The 17,927-nt window shown below is 37.5% G+C and overlaps 1 protein-coding gene across 1 annotated transcript in view; it reads right to left on the bottom strand.

Moving 5' to 3' along the window:
- LMO7 (LIM domain 7) overlaps positions 1-17,927 on the bottom strand; it is a 91,982-nt gene that overhangs the window by 36,014 nt on the left and 38,041 nt on the right. The window contains 8 exon segments of the mRNA XM_031557830.1: positions 1,559-1,588; positions 3,117-3,836; positions 4,292-4,492; positions 4,674-4,961; positions 6,050-6,302; positions 7,501-7,699; positions 8,166-8,279; positions 8,678-8,708. Coding sequence (XP_031413690.1) covers positions 1,559-1,588; positions 3,117-3,836; positions 4,292-4,492; positions 4,674-4,961; positions 6,050-6,264 — 1,454 coding nt within the window. The 5' untranslated portion in view covers positions 6,265-6,302; positions 7,501-7,699; positions 8,166-8,279; positions 8,678-8,708.

The raw sequence follows: 17,927 nt of genomic DNA on the forward strand, positions 1-17,927 counted from the left end.
CCAAGAGAGCTCTGAATTAACAAACCAGTCTCTTTCACTTCCTCCCAAGAGGTCCAACTTACTTATATTCATAACATAAGACTTCAGACTTTGACCTCTAGAAAAAAGTTTAGGGCATTAATTCATTATCCCCATTTGCTTGTTTATTTTCTGAATGGGAAGAATGCCAAATTTAGCAAAAATCTGAAGGTCATTTTTGTAGAAACTCTTATGCAGTTCTCTTTCACAGTTAATTCATATTGCATATAGAAATGGTTTAGGGTAAGCATTTACACCATCCCAAATTCACTAAAGAAAACTTACACAACAAGAATTTCCTTGCTTTTTTACTCAAGTTTCTATACCTGCACTTGAATTTCTATACCTGCTTGAAGTAAATTAGGAAAATCTAGACCCAAATACAATATAACCTAATTAAGGGTATATGTTAGTTTCTAGTCTACTCTTAACTTCAAAGATTTAACAACTGAATCTCCCTTCACTAACATTTATCTTCTTCAGGAACTTTTGTTTCTCCTGCAAGCCTATAGTCATTTACCAGGTTTTGCCTCTGGATGAAAAAAAAAGTACAGATGAATAAACATACAAACACATTAATATATATATATATATATATATATATACACACATATATACACATATATATGTTTACTTTTTCTTTCCTCTTCAGAAAATATAGAGCACCATGCTTAACTAAATACTTCACATGCCACCATGCATGGAAATGGAAAATTTCTCTTTGAGCCACAGTAAGCTGTAAACAAGCTTATGTAAGTTACCATAACTTAACATGGCACTAACCAACCAGTTCACCACTGAGAATACAATAACTGCAAGTCTAAAAAAACCCATCAAGTATTCAGGAAGCCCAACACTTTTATTAAAAACTTCAGACCGATAACTCTGAGAATACTCTGTTCACATTATTTATCTACTTATTTACTTTGGTTCAACTGTTACCTTGTCAGAACAAATTAGTTAAATAATTCTCAAGTCTTACTGGAGTTGCTGTTACCATCACAGCCAAAATGTGCAATGTGAAGTAATAAACAGCAGATCAAATGATTTTGATACTCATTTAAACTATCAATCAAATGTATTAAGTTGCAATTTTTACTTTGGAAGTCATTTGATATTGTATTGCAACCAATTCCAAAACGACAGATTTTTTCAGTCATTCCCGTGATAAACGTGCAGCTCATTAACTACTTTCAGGATTCTAACTGTGCTGTCTTTGAAAAAGAAATATTTACTGATCTTGCTTTACATTACCTGAATGCTTTAGAGTCTGATTTAAATATAGAACACCATGTACAATATAAAATAGAGCTATTTTCAAAATCCCTGATAACTGTAGCTAATACAATCCCAGATGTCTGAGGACTTAACCAGATGCATAGCTTTTAGTCTTGTATTTGTTATGTAAATTGCTTGAGCACAGAACAAAGCAGCATGCACAAGTTGCTTCTAGAACCAGTTTTTAGTTACCCTGCATGCATGCGAATTTAAACAAGAGGCAAAAATAGCGTCATGATCTTTCAAGGTTTTATGAACTTACCCTTGCTCATCAGAAAGCTTTTGAAACAGTCTGAGAAATTAGAAAACCAAAAAAAGAGAAAAGATTCAGTGTTTTGCTTGATACTCATAACAACATTAATATGAACAGCACACCAGCACCCTTACTAAATGAAGGGGAAACCATTGAAAGCCTAAGGATCAGCCAGCATGGAGTAGCACATTAGTGATCTCACACAAGTCAGAAGCACATCAGGACTCACATGATGTGTAAATCAGGCAGAAAACTGACAAAACAAGGCTGCTGGTAAGTTTTCAATGCTTTCAATTTAGAAATACAGCATGAATAAAGCCTTGTTTTAATTCTTCATCGCTTATTCCAGTGCTGCTAAACAGCACAACGTTTGGAAGATACTCATCTCAAGAAATGAAAATTAAAGTCAACCTGAGTCCTAACAAGAAGCCCGGCTCATAAAGGCTGTTTCCTTGCTTATTCAGCCATCTCTGATGCGAAATACAAGTTATATATGCAATTCATAAAATGTCCTATCTATACTTTCACACATTAAGTGGAGAATCATACACATTCCGTGAGATTCAAGGATTTTTAGTATTCTTGAATATGAGTACTGTACTGAATTAATGCTTAGAATGTGAAATTATTTCAAGCGCTTCAGAAATATTCCTCAGTGAAGCCTGCACTTTGTTAACAGCATAAAGCTTAAAAATTAAGTATGATGACATCAAACTACCACTTGCAACACATAAATATCTTAGCCACAAGGTAAGAAGGCACAGCTGGTGGAACTGCAACTTGCAATGCCGTATTTTCAGAGCTAAGGGAACATTCAAACCCCTCCAGTCTTCCAAAATATAAAATCTGAAGGAGAGTTACGTAGGTGCTCAAAAAAAGACTTCAGTCAGAGAAGAAAAGTGGAGATACACCAAAAAAAGGATTAGGGGAAAGTATTAATTAGGACTATATAAGATATGAAAGCAAAGGAAAATATTGGTAGAATAAATATGCCACCATAGAATTAAAAATTATGTGGATGCACACCTTGCATGCATCATGATTTTGGATGGGCAAAGGAATACTAATATTTTTTTTTAAACCTCTGGAAACATCTCTAGACTTTAGAAAGACATTTTATAAGCATTTTTGAACTCAGGTGCAAGCAATAGTATCATAATGTTCACCTCCAGAATTTGTCATGGAAGCATCCATGTGTCTCAGAAGTGGTTTTCCCAATTATATTGTGGGGAAAATAAAAAACTACCCCCAATAGCCTTTTGAGTAATCAGTATTCCTGCTCAAGCATGGATAGAAATCCATATAAAGCTGTGTATGAAGAAACTATTGTGCATTTTCTCTGGAATGGCAGAAACAATCTGAAACTACAAAAACCATCATAGTTTTTTTTTTGAAAATATGGTATTGCAGTCATAAGCTTCTATTGAAAGCAAATAAAAAGCTTGTCCAGGATGACACAAACAAACTGCAGGTTTGTACTCTACAAATGGCTTAGCACAAGACGATGCTTTTCTGAATGGAAACAGTTCAATTAACTCAAGCAAATCTGTGCAGGACACAACCTGACCTCTCCACCATCTGACGTTTCTTATGTCTAACTTTGCTGGCCTCTCTGATCGCTTCCCACTTCTTCCAGTCTTCTTCACTGCACGGACCTGGGATAAAATTTACTGGCTGCATGTTGCTTCCCACTTTCCAGGACTCAATCTTGCGTGCCAACATATCGTCCCTCTTATGGCGGGAAGATGGCGACAACACTCTACCACTCCTTTTTCTTTCCTCAGGCATTGAATTTTTTTCAAGTAAACACAGAAATTTGGACCGGATTTCTTCTGGAAGACTCCAAGGATCAGGAAAGAGTGCAGGATGGTACTTGTCAGGAGCACCTGATAAAGGCACTTCTTTTTTCTGAGAAAGGATTTTACGAAATATCATGTCATCTTTTTCCAAATCTGGAATCACAGGTTGGCCTTCCCGAGGTTGCAGAATTATTTCACCCTCTAGAGGAGACTCTTGCTCAGAGAATTTTCTGAAATACTGGGGGTCCTGGAGAACAACATGATTCATATGGAAAGCCCCAGTTTTGCGAACAAACAAGTCATCGTTTTCTAGATCTGGGTATGGATATCCATTTTCAGCATCTCCTTCATCATCACATCCTGGTATAAAGGAAATATTCTTTCTACATTTTATAAGCCTAGGGCCAGAAGTAGGATCAATTTTGGTCTTCGTTTCAGAAGACAAGTAGTCAGAGTATTTTTGCAGGGCCTGAAGTAACAAAAACTGACTGAAGCATATAAAACAAAAGGAAGGAAGTAAAATATCATTAACTAGCAAAAAAACAAGCAGATCACAATGTATTGAAATATACATTTGTTTTAGACTTGCAATATCCTGAGCAGTACAGTTATACCACTTGGCATTCACCACCGCTAACTAGAGCACAGTGCACATCAACCAATGTAAAGGTAACAAGACATACTGACTTGCCAATAAACAGCACACTTGCATGCTCACAGACGAAGCTAGAAACCCTATAGATCATGTTATCCTTTCACATTTACAATTTTCAGAAGATGACCAGCAACCTACAGCTATAGTAAAAAATAAAACAACAAAAAAAGTAATAATAAAAAAAAGAAGCACGACATCACAGGATGCAGTTTAATTTCATTTAGCTGTTGCATATCCAGACACTTCTTTTTGATGCAATAAGAGTACAACTCATGCAGTGGTATGAACCTGGGCTGGTCAGAAGCCTCCAAGATTTTTCCTTCTGTAATCTGTGACAATGAGCTTCCCATATATTCAGCAGTTGGCTTATAGTTTTGATCCCTTCTGCTACTGCTATTCCATTCGAAACTTGGTCTCGGCTGGTTAGCAACAATGGCAGAGCTTTGTTTGTAAGCAAAATTGATATCCTCAGAATCTGATTTCTTTCTACTGTACAGCAGCACAAGAAAACAGAGGAAAAGAAAAAAAAAGTGTATGCATTTAGTAAAATGCATAGTGTCAACAGTGCAACAGTTGTAATGAAAATAATATTTCAATTATTTTCCTCAAAAAAAAAAAAAAAAGAAGCTTTGCACACAGGAGAGAAACAAGGGCATGCATAAAAACGCACCTGAACCCTTGAATCTCTTTATACCAGGGTTTGAAAGAGGATTTCCTGATTTTTTTCCATAACAATTCTTCTGGAGTCCAATACTTAGGAAGAAATTTGTCAAAAGGAACCACTGTATTTGATGCTGAAGAACTTAGCTTGCGAAAATAGAGATCATCTTTTTCAATGTTTGGGATGACTATTTCTTCTTCCTCATCCTCATCGAAATACCCAGATAATTCTGGAGAAATGTTAACTCCTGGTTTGTTTTCCACTTTAGTATCCAACTGCCTCTGTCTCCTCTGGTTACTGTTCAAAATACCCAATCAGTTAAGATATTTTAGGAGCAACTTGACAAAAAGAATGCAAAAAAAAAAATACATGCTTTTTGGTCAGAAGTTCAATCTTGTGAATGAAGCAAATTAGTTCTCAATTCCATCACTGCAGTACCAGAAATAATAATAATAAAAAAAAAAAGTTAAATTGTTATATCGGCATCCTATCACATCTGACAAAAATTTGACAGAAAAGGCACAGTAATCTATCACCTCTGTTAAAATGCTGATTAGAAGGCTAACTTTATTGAATTATTGATGGACTGCAATTTAGGTAATAAAACAGTTACTCAATCTTGGATTAGTATCTCTGACCTCAGTGGTTCAAGCACTGCAGCTAGTGGACCAGCCGAATAGTTTTCTTGTGAGCAAGATTTAGGAGAGTCACTGCGCAACACAAAATGATGTCCAGGTGCAGGAGAGCTTACGGGGCTCTTTTGGACTAGAAATCTACGTTTTGCTAAGTCATCCATAACCACGTCGGGCATCCTTTTTCCATCTTCTGAATCAGAGCCACTGTCATACTCATAGATCTGTAGGGAAGCTGGATTTGTAAGTCCACATTCTGTTCTGCTATTTTGGCAGGAAGCTATGGGATTCCTTTCACGTCCACTGAGGTTGACCAAAACAGGAACAGAATGAAGACAGTGAAGTCAAAAGTTGAAACCTAAGAACTGCCCAGTAATCTCAAGTGTGCACACTAAGAAATTGGAAAAGAGAAATTCATCACCAGAGTTTGGAAAGCTTTAATGAGAAACTAAAGCTGTATGTCTAGCTCATTCAAGACTTAAGATCATTTAAATCCCCTCTGCGTCAAGTCTGACCAACATCAACACAACTAGTTTTCTATTTTTTTGAGTAAAATGGAAGGAAGTCAAGCAGACAAAGAAAATAACAAGGAAAAAAAACCTAGACAACTACAGCAGCCCCTCTCTTCACTTAGAACAGAGTATTTTACTTTCAATTGTAGCGACAGCAGCTTTTTTTCATTAACTAATAAAGTAAACATTTGTTAAAAATACAAATGAAATTCTGCTTTACAAAGACTGCGCACACCAGTACCTTGAAAATGTCCCATCTGACTCTGTGTAGACAGGGCTTGCCCAACTCCTCCTATTGTCCTCATTCTTCTCTGTTCTTTTCTTCCTTAGGGGTGCTGGCATATATGTTGGCTGCTTGTTTTTAGTGGGTAAGAAGCGATTGAAGTCAGTAGCAGGTTTTGGTTCGATTACAGAAATCCTTCGATAGGACCTGTCATCTTTATGGGAGTCGCGCATCTTGAAAGGCAGTTCTGAGTCTGTGTCACTATCACAACCTAAGAGGACATAGGAGAAAATAGACGGCACAAATGTTATTCTCTAGGTAAGAGCTTCTAAAAGTTACATTGAAATATCCTAAAATCAGTTTAACTGCATGTTTGAGATGTTTCCCCTGCAAAGTTGCTGAACTACTGATAGGACTGTAGGTAAGGTAAGGTATTTTTAGAAATTTGTTCTGAGGCTGTGATAAGGTCTGTTAAGCTGAATTTGGTTTGCATCCTCATGCTACATTCATTCCATTCTTTCACTATCACTGCTGCTTGCAGGAAATAAAGCACTGTCCTCTAAATTAAAGAAATAAAACAGCAGAGAAGTTTTTGGGTTTGTTTTTGTGTGTTTTTTTTTCTCTCCAATTAAAAACACATTTGCAACTCATATTTACTATCAAAACCAACTTACTAGCAAAGAAAAGAAATATGCTAATCTCAGCATATTAACATCCATTAAAAACCCTGGGTACATGTCACATATGTAACATCGCTACATATGTTACTTTGCTCAGATCAGAGATGCTGTATGTGATGTGTCTGATCCAATAGTTTTAATTTACACAAAAGGAATAAGATCCAAAATCTCACTGTTTTTATATTGTTAGACCACAAGTTAATTCTGCATTTTAAATCTGTGAGAAAAATAACACAGGTTAGAGTTCCCTAGAGCTATAGGGAACTAGCGTCACAGATCTTGTTACCTTTTTTCCCCCATGATAAATTAAAATATCAAAAATAAGAACTACTATTCAGTTTTTTTACCTGGGTGGGAAAAACACTGCTTATGTTGAATGTTCACAAATCAAGTGAAAATATAGATATATGATATATCCATGATAGGAACAAGGCAAGAAATTTTTGAAACTGTTGCAGTTTTAGGTGAACTCACCAGGATCTGAATTCTCACAACTATTTCCCTGAACTATAGGAAAATATCCCATATGGACACACATCCTGACGTGACAGTGGAAGCATGACTATTAACAGCCCTTCCTAGTAACATTCCTGTGGGCACTGCTTTACTTGTATCAACTGTTAAAGGTCAATATTTGCTTTAGGAAAACACAACCTGTGGCAGTTGCAAAATTAGAGTTGCATTCCAAGTCACTTTAAGTATTAGGCACCTGTAATACTAGGTCCATACACTGTCTTTTCCCACTTTTATAAGATGTGTTTATAAAAGATTTAAAAGAGGAAAACATACCTTCGCTGCCACCTTTCAAGGTTATGTCTGATGAAAAGCTTGTGGAGGATCTTGAGCCAAGAGAGTCCAAGCTATCAAAAGAATCGTCTCTTTTGTGGCTTGCTGAAGATGGAAAAGGTTCTCCTCGATCCACGTACCAAATATCACCGTACCCACTATCCCTACCACTTCTGTTTAGGTGGCTGGACTCTTCAAGTGCCTATGGGAGTAAATTTTGAAAGATCCTTCATATAGTTTAAGGCAGAATATTATTAGTGAGTTTGCACTCAGAAATTTTAAAAATGCGTCTTGACTGTACTAACAAACTTACCAACGTCAATCCCTGAAAAATAGAAAAGCTTGAATAGATGAGTTAAAACAAATTCTTAAATTTCTGTCAATTTCAGCCAACTAGAATCAAGACAAGGCTTATTCACGATCTACCAACCAATCACAGGGGATGGGCTCTGAATTTCTTGATTACATTGGTATCAGAAGAACCAGGGTAAGCTAAAACTCATTCTTTCTACATAGCCTTTGACAGCAAACAAAAAACAAGAAAACATTGTGATAGTAGTTCCCAAATTATGACTAAGATTAAACCACCAAGAGATTATTTTGTGTTGTAAAGAGCTGCAAAGTACGAAATCAGGGTATTTATTTACCACTTCTAATGTTTTCCTTACCTTAGTCAATGCTTGCCCTAATAACTTCTCAAATGCTTTAAGATTGAGATATGGACCATTATAGTGAGGGTTACTTTGTGCTTTTCTCCCCAGCCAATATAGTGTAATCAAAACCTAGGAACATAAAATAAACAAAACAAAATATGAAGTTCACTTGATTCCTTCTCAACCAGCGTTAAAGCATCTCTCCATGTTACTAAGAGATTTTCCACATTTAAATATAAAAATCTTGTCTACAGTGTTTGCTAGAACTTCCATCAAAACCATTTAAAGTGCTATATTATATACAGCATAATGCAAGTAATCATGTGCAAGTGCTATATAATTACTGTATTTATTTCAAAAATTAAGACCCATAGAAATGACCATAATGTGGCACTAATTTGAATGAACAGCTGAAGAATAAAATAAGCACAATAATCACAAACAGAAACATCAGAAATATTTTAAAAATATATTTAATCAAAATTAGTGAGAAATTGTTTCAAATAGAATTGAAGTGAACGTCTTACGTTTTTCACTCTTCTGTTGGTCTCCTCTGGTCTGAAGGAGTGAAGGAATGAGGAAAAAGAAAACAAAACAGTTTTACAGTCTGATTAAGTTTATTTATTATTCAAGATTTAAAAGGTTTGCAGCTTGACCAGAATCTATATAAAACATAAAACTACGACTCTTCCAAAAAAAAAGAATAGCAACACACTTCAAATTCTCAGGCATAACTATACTATTTTAAGCATTACAGATAAAGCAAGAAACCATTAAAGATTCTGATTTGAGAACAATTCAGAAAGGTTCTAGGCTCTTTCAATTCGCTTAGGTTTCTAGTTACCAGCAACAACATGGAAAATAAGCAAATGTCTGGGTAATATACTTCCTATCCAGGAAGAGCTTCAGTTCCATATGAAAGCAAATTACTTTCCCTCCCATTGTATTACATTTTCCAAAAAAAAAATAAAAAAAAAAAAAAAAAAGACACCCACCAAGCACTAGCAGTTATTAGGGTGAGAAGATTCAAACAAAAAGGTAGTGGAAGTCATATACAGTGGCAGAAAGATATACACAGAGTTCAAGATTCAGACCTGTGATGCGTCAGGTCACATAGTTTACTACAGGGTTTGGACAGCATAGACAGCACTCTTCAGACAAACACTTAACACAACTCGACATAGTTCAAACAGCCACTGTTTATTCTCTTTCCCCATGTTTGTGGAGAGCACCTTCGCACTCAGTACTGATGGGGTGGTCATGCCCATCATGAAGAAATCAGGCAGCCATGAGCACAAAATCATGAGATGCAGCTGACCTGTGCAATGACACATCTCTTAATGTCAAATACGTACATGTATAGGTATAAAAACCCTCCCAAAATACATTGCTGTTGTACTTCTTTTACTTATATTTTTTATTGAGCATTTATTGGAAAAATGTTTTGTCTTCATCATGAGCACATGGATTTCTTTTCAGATGTATGTGCTATGGTTGTTACCTAATGTGTTGACTACAGACAGGCTGGTTACTAAGCAGAGAACAGAAAATTGTTCTCATGAGGCTGTAGAATCACCACAGTGCATAAGCATTATTCTTTTCACATCTGATGGAGAGTATATTATTTTTTTTTTTTTTAAGGTTTACACTCTTTGGTCATTAGGCAGAATTTCCTTCATTATTTGCAATTATAAAAGCAGAGGCCATGCATACCCTTGCTAAGGATGCCTTGAAGTATTCTTCCAAACTTTAGCAGTCCAGTAAACAGTGAAAAATTCTGCCTTTAGTCACTATAGGCTGTACTCAGCTGGTCACACCTGCTTTCAGAAGGAAGCTATGTGATTGAACATGGTACCCACTTCTGCTCCTCATGAGTTCTCTGGGATCATTTATATTGGTCATTTGCAACATGAGGAACACTCAGCTGTTTTTGTATTTTTATATATCATCTACACTCAAATAACCATGAACAGGCCTGCATACTCGGGCTACAAACACTGCAAAACTTAAGAATGTTCATGTTCAACTAGTAAGCATGACTGAACCCCAAATGCAGGCAGAGAAACATTTCACACACGTGTACAGGAGACAGTGGTCCATTCACATGTTTGCTAGGCTAACAACAGAAGCAAGCTGTTAAGTTGTTTACCCTTAGCAAAGCTTTTCCAAGTTTGTAATTTACATGCATTACACTTTATTTCTTCGAGCTATGCCTGTTGCCCTCTGATCCTTTAAGCAATTTGTTTTGATAGGTAAGTCCAAGCATAAAAACATACAAATCAGGAAATCTCATGCTAATCTAGAGCAATCAGTTGCTTATTTACATACGTATATATTAATTCTTCAATAGCCCTTACATAAAAGGAAAAGAGGAGGGACTCCAGATGAGTAATGTATAGTCCCAGAATCCACGCAAATCCAAAAATCTATGTGAATTTTGTTTTCACATACAAAAAAAAAATCTCAAAGAAGAAATCCAATGCTGTTATCTTACTGGAACGTCTAAAAAAAAAATTGTCACCTTTAGTTTTCACAGCTGCTTCTCTGTGAGGCATGCAGCTATCAGAAGATGCAGTTTGGATCCACTTGCTGTCTTCCTCCAAGCAAAATAAGAGCCTTGTACATCTACATTGTGGCCAAGCTCACAAACCATGCCTGAGCTATGCATGCACAATCCACTGCCCTTCCTCCTTACCCCCGCAGCCCCGATATTGCATTTAAAATAGCAAGTTTATAGAATGTTGTGATGATACACTATGAAACAGTTATACTAAATAGAATTTCTGCTTCATAAACTGTTATCACAAACTGTAAATATTATGCAGTATTATGCATGATCTCGTGTAGATTTGAACTACAAGACATATCAGCAGCACTAAGCTAGGAGAAGTCATAACTGGCAGAAAACCTCTTCTGCAACATAGCAAAGCCATTTGCAGCTTTGAGAGGAGGCAGGAACCTACCTTCTTTGACAACCTGTTACTATCTAACATTGAGCTCCTGCTCTTACCTCTGCTTCCTTTCTCATACGCACAGCTTTCCGGCTCTAAAAATGTGGCCAAAACCTTCCATTTCTCACACTGTATTTGATGAAATAAGCTATAATATGTGGAATGCAAGAACTTCAGCAAAGCAGATTTTAAGCTTTTTAAACACTCATGAACAGCTAGAAGTTTATTTTGAACATAAGTCTCTGAACACAAGCACTAAAGTGTACATGCTGCATTGATTACACAGACATTTGCCACATGAGAGCTGTTCTGGCAACTGAAGGAGTAACCAACTTGCTGATATACCTTCATCAATGCAATTAAACACCAATCACACATTGGACAATTCTAAAAAGAAATTTGATATTTTAATTCAAAATGATGATGATAGAAGCCAGCTGGTGGAAACAACAGTCTTTATGAATTTAAGGTTATTATTCTGGCTTGAATAAATGAATGCCATTGCACTGTAACATATGCAGGCTGCTGCTTTGATCAAAGATGCACATTAAAAACAATCTGCTGAAAGAAGCATGCTCCTGTCCAAATGACAGTTCCACACTGATTACTAAATAATTTCATTAAATTTCAAAAATTAATCTCTCTGCCTTCCCAAAGGTTTTGTCATTTCTCTAACTATGCAACTTCACTAGAGATGTCTGAACTAAGCAACAGAAGCTGCTAAAGAGAACAGTCAACATTGTACAGGAATAATTTTACTGTGTGCTTCATCTGATCCCACTAGTCTCAATATTTTAGCACTTATTCTGAAGCTCAAAAGAAGACTGGGTTACCTAATCTAACTTCAGTGTCAAACTCCAGCTAGCACAGAATTCTCAAGTTCAAAACTTACAGTTTCTCATTCATGAAGTGCGAACCTTAAGTATTGGCAGTGGTTTCAATAAAAGTTTATGAACAACTTCAAAATTAACCACCCTGGAAAATATATATCAAATGCAGCATAAAAGTCTAAAGACCATGAGATAAAGTGTGGGGGATATTTTAATAATTACGAAGCATAACTGAACAATTCCAGGTTGAACACTGCTGCAAAAGATGTGAAATAACCATTCGTGGAGAAGTACTACCTTCTGTAAAAATCATCTGAACTATATCAATCGTTTAGCAAACAGAGAAAAGACAAATGGGACAAAAATAACATGCACTTGTTAGTAGATTATATGCTTAGATACCAAATACCTTAGTTACATTTGAACAAAATGCACATTCACCAAAATAATTTACACTTGGTCAGCTTTAGAGGATAAATGCTTCTCTAATAAGGACTACTATATAATAAAAGAAATGGATGTGGCAACAACAGACTGAGCTACAGCTCAAGGAATTTATTCCCAGTTCCACTGTTTGCTCAAGGTTAAATAGCAAAATTAGTCACTAGGGTCCCTGCCTGACAATACAAAGGCTTTGGCAGCAGCTCTACCTTAAGGATTTCCTGATCTCTCTTCCCCTTCCAGCCGTCTCTGTTTGCTGCCCTGTGGTTATGCCAACACAACTCTGATTCACGCTGTGAATTAGGACCAAAGAGTCAGTTTCTCTATTTGGATTTTTCTAATATGCATTTCTAATGCCCAAATTAACTCGCTCATCTGATTTACAGCATGCTCGCACAAGTGAGCATGTCAGTATACAGCTGCCAGTCTGGCACACAGCCATACAGGAGCAGAGAGGGGCCTGGTGAAAGAGGAGCTTGCCATGCCAACAACCAAAAAGACCCCAGTGATGGCAACCCAGTCAGAGGCTCAGCCTGCTTCCTGGTCTTCTGCTGAGGCTCAGGTTTGAGGCATGAGGACAGCTTCCTATTATTTTAACATACTTCAAGGTATTCTTAAAAATAAAAATTGTACAAGACAGTCATACAACTAACAGACTGTAATACAGTCTAGTTGATTTCTTAAGGTAACTACTTACAGAAAATACCCACTGGAAATGCTAACACTTGTATACATATTTTCAGTGTCTCGTTGCAGTAAAGCAGTGTATTTTAAGTAGTTATGTTTAGGTCGACTTATTTCAAAAGCTTTTAATATATATACCCAACAGTCTGGATTTTGTTTTCCAAACATGTAATTTGGTTTGGATCTCTTAGATCTAATACATGTTAAATTCTGGAAACTATCAATTAGTAGCAGTAGATCACTCCCACACTTGACTTAATTTTTTCCAGAGAGAACATCAGTGTGGGGCTCAAGAAGAAAACCAAGATACAAGATCTCAGTACAGCTCTAGAAGATTATTTTGTAGCATCCCTTTAGGAAACGATGGCCTTCTGAGTATCTGCTTTTAGTGTAGAAATATTCTGGAAATGCAGATATGGATTTAAAAAAAAAAAAATCTAGATAGATCAGAGTCTCCCCTTCCCTAAATGAATTATATGCTGAAAAGTAGTAATGGGTCATTAGAGATAAGAAAGTTCTGCATCCATTTACGGGGAGGAAGAAGGGACAGAGACACTCCCAGTGATAGAAAGGAATGTGCCAGTGACAAATGCACTGTGCCCAGTGCCAAACCCTTCCCTTGGTGACGAATAGCCCAGAAACCCCAACAGCTGCCAAAGCTATCTGTTACCCATCCCTTCCTCCATGCTACATATCTTACTAATACAGGACTTCACAAACAGAACACAGATTTCTGTGTCAAGAGAAGTATCGGTGTTCTCCTTCTGACCTTCTAATGACCAATGCTGAGTTTCCACCACCCAGATGACCTCGAAAAGACTTGGCCAACCCCTGTCCTAGCTCAGGAGTAGCCGAAGTCCTCTGGCAAGCTCCTCACCAAGCTCTAGGCACTGCATCCCGACACCGGCACCTTAACTTACGTGTCTGAGGAAGATTTTGAAGGGTTCGAAGGATTCTCCACCCACTACTACCAAGGTATGTCACGCAGGAGACCATCGCCGTCCATCCAACTAGCAGCAGGCTCGTGCTAAATTTTAACCTCTTTGGACACCTACTCAATTGCTATTAATATTGCCGTTATCGGATTTCACTGCATTCCCACATGCTGCTCAGAATAGAAAGGCTTCAATGGACGGCAGGACTGTGGCATGGGCACAGAGACACAAGGAACATTCCTCCAGCCAGCGCTTGTATTCTCAGCAAATTGATATTCAACCCCGAGAGCTACAGCTCACTGCTGAGATTACTGGAAACAAAATGGTCTGGTACTGCAGAAGCACTCGAGAACAGCTTTGGAAAACACACCTTCCTACTTGACTGCTCTATAAATACAAAAAGCACATGTACTTTCCATAGCAACGTATCCACCGCACCCCCATGCCACTTACATTGTAACTGTATACAGTGTCAGGTGTAAAATGACAGCAGAAAGCATTTCTCCATACCCCTACAAAAACAGCAACATGCAGCAGGAAGCTCCGCCAGCCCTGCTGGCAGAGTAGCCTGTCCCCAACCCACACCCTCACCTGCTAAAGAAGGGGCTGAGGGGTGGAAAGGAGGAGGAATGCCCAAGAGGGGAAGGGCAGAGAAAGAATTGAGCAGGACAACACCCTCCGTGGGAACATGGCCTGGTTCACTGCCTCAGAGCCCGGCCCATCACATCACCTCAGAGAGCGGTGCTTCCTAGCTGATCTCATCCATTCTGCCAAGCTATTCTTAAACCTCTTATCAAAACAAAAACAGGCACTTCTAGAAATGTGCATCAGCCCCAGCAAGTTACAGGACACTCATATTATCCATTTCCTCACACTCTTTTCCTACCCCTCCCTGGGTGGTCCATCTCTGCCAACTTCCTCATAGCTTAGTCTAAGCCACGAGCTTCCCCAGAGAAGAAGCTAATACTCGGGATATTGCAGGGAAGATGAGATACCTGTCGAATAAAACCAAAACAATCCAAAACAATAAGCTGACAAAAAAAAAAAAAAACAACACCAAACCAAACCAAAACAAAAAAAACAGTGCCAAAGGAACAAGCCTGTGCAGAGGAGCCTGGCTGATAACCCCCCTCAGGTCCGGGGTTGGCAGGGAGAAAGGGAGGGAGCATCACTGCAGTAACACCTCCAGAGAAAGAGGAAGCAGAGAATGTGAGCTTCCTGCTCACATTTTGAGGTATATTAAAGAATGGTACAGCATTTGTAATTGTTACTGTTGCTTTGTTAGCTAGTCCTTTTTTGCATGGTTTATCTATGTTAACTTCGCTTGTGCTGTTTTGAAGATCTCTCCCTTGGTTCTCTCATACCACACTAAATCATTTTGTGTGAATTTTGAAGATGAATTTGAAAAGAAATCCATACTGGGACTCATGCTTGTGTTAGCTTTCTTTCCAAAAGGGTTAGCTGGTGTTTCTGTAGGGTCTTGCTGTATAACAAAGATCAAAGTAGGCAATTCAGTGAGATCCTGTGAGTTTTTTTAAATACATACAAGAATACATGAATGTACAGTTGTTAACTAGCACAGAAATAGTACTAAAAGTTACAGAAAAATATTCTGTATGAAGCATATTATTTGCATTAGCAGAACTGCAGCAACCATGGCAACTCAGTATTATTTCAAGACAAAAATCAATATTCACCTTCTCTACTGCCTGATGTAACTTTGCTATTATTTAATTAAATCGTTCCACAATTGTTGTCCTTTTTACTTTCACTCCTATATCCCCACTTCCAACAGAGGGATTCTAGTGGTGATTTTACAGAATAGTCATCAGTGCTGACTCACTTATTCCCTCTGAGTACTGCTCAGATACCGTTGCACCCACTCAGGGTATGGATAAACAACTCATTGCAAGGTAAGTTAGGGTAAATATTTTCCATGTACCTAATACCATAGCAACTGCCTGTGTGCATTCTTACCCAGGATTAATACAATTGTTCAGTTAGGAAAAAGCATTCAGTGGTGGTCCCTGATGGATTGCTAGGATTTGGCAGATGACACATTTTTGCTCACTGAGAGAGACTGATTTTTCATACAATTGCCTGGGTTGAAAAGGACCACAATGATCAGATAACAGATAAGCATACAAAAATGAATTATTCTTTCTGAGAGGAGACAGGCAAATGTAGACTGCAGACAGGGCCCCTGCATTTTGGGGTATGTGGAAAATGCGGGAGCTGAGAGTAACTTGAACATATTTCTGATGGCTAATGTTTTCCTCTACAGCAATTCAAATGCAATGCTGGCAAAGTATTATATACGAGAACAAAATTTATTTAGCATTCTAAACTAAGAATTCTCTGGAAAATCTCTGGATGAACTCTGTGTTCAGATTGGACTGGTTATCTTATTTTGGATGTCTGTATTATGTTTTGGTTAAGCTACACAGGAAAGGACATGCCTTTTGCCAGCCACTAGGTGAAAAGAGGCAGCCAACTCAGCTACAAAGGCCAGACTTTCCCATTCTTTTGCACTTCAAAATAACTGAGACTGCAAAAAACTGAACCAGATGAAATATCTACTAGCTTGGACTGTCTCAATATTGACACGAATACCATTGATCCTTTAATGCTAGCTGAGGACAAAATCTGAAAAAAGAACTGGATCAGTGTCAACCCTAGCCCCTCTTTTTAAGTTCAAGCCACATTGTTAAAATGCTGAAGTATTTGTTCTTTAAAGGGGGATTACTAAAAGCACAGCTTTTGGGAAAATATGCTAGAGCTGAGATTTTGGAAAGAATTCAGATTATTTGTAGAGATGGAAGAGTGAAGTTGAGAAAATGGATGTACAAGGTAAGTGCAATTTATTCCATGATAAACATTTTGGAAACAAGTTAAAGCTATGTTGGAATTTGCCCTTCAGTAGAAATAAATCACTACTGCATGACCACATCATTTAGTTTACTGTCTGCATTTGGGATAAAACCTTTAAAAGACTACTGGACTTTCAGTGTAGTATTTTGGCAAATTATCTCACAACCAAATAAAAAGCACTGAAGAAACTGTAATGCTTCCTTTTTGAGATTTTTCCAGATTTTATGTTTCTTTGAGTTACCCTAGCAACAGGGATAACATCACCACATAAAACATGAGACATGGAATGAACTTGACTTTTCTTTGCAAAAGCCAGTTCCCTATTAGCTTGAGTTGAAGCATATGCATCCAACAGTGGTCCTTAACATTTCCTACCTTTTCTTGATTTACCTTCATACGGGGGAGGCAGTCAGATCCAGAAAAGAAAGCTTCAATTAACGCAGTCAAACAAATTTATTCAACCCTATCAGAAATAATTCTGGAAGAGAATATAATTTCTTGAATCAACTCCTCCAGAAGCCATCAAAAACAAGGCACAAGAATCAAGTTTGAAAGTGCACTACTCAGCAAAAATGTGCCCTGTTGTTTAAGGGAGCAGACAAGATCCAAGGTAACCAAATACTTTTATCCCTAATCACCACAATTCCCATCTCCTGTCCTCAGTTTCTGCAACACATCCATGTAATGGAGCTACTTAAAGATGTGGATGTTAACTATTCTTTGTTTAGGTTAGTTACAGCTTCAGATTTATTTCTGTAATGTATGTAATGACTAAATTCAATTTGTTGCCATCAATATCACCAGATAAGTGTTTGCTTTCTGGAGGATAAAGAAACCATCAGCCCTAGTGGACAAAAGTGCTTTAAAGCTACTTTAAGCAGCCAAGTCAGATAGAGAGTATTTTTAAACATTTGCTCAAAACATTAAACTTTTGGGTCAGGTTTTCTGGCCAAGTTTTTAATATTGGAAAAATGAATGTTTCTTTGCTGCAAAGTGAGAGAATGGGTAGATGTCCAAATTCTTGCTTTGCCAGAATGTTAGAAGGTCTGTGTGGGAGGCAAAAAA

This window comes from Meleagris gallopavo, chromosome 1, assembly GCF_000146605.3.
Source record: "Meleagris gallopavo isolate NT-WF06-2002-E0010 breed Aviagen turkey brand Nicholas breeding stock chromosome 1, Turkey_5.1, whole genome shotgun sequence".
Lineage (NCBI taxonomy): Eukaryota > Metazoa > Chordata > Aves > Galliformes > Phasianidae > Meleagris > Meleagris gallopavo.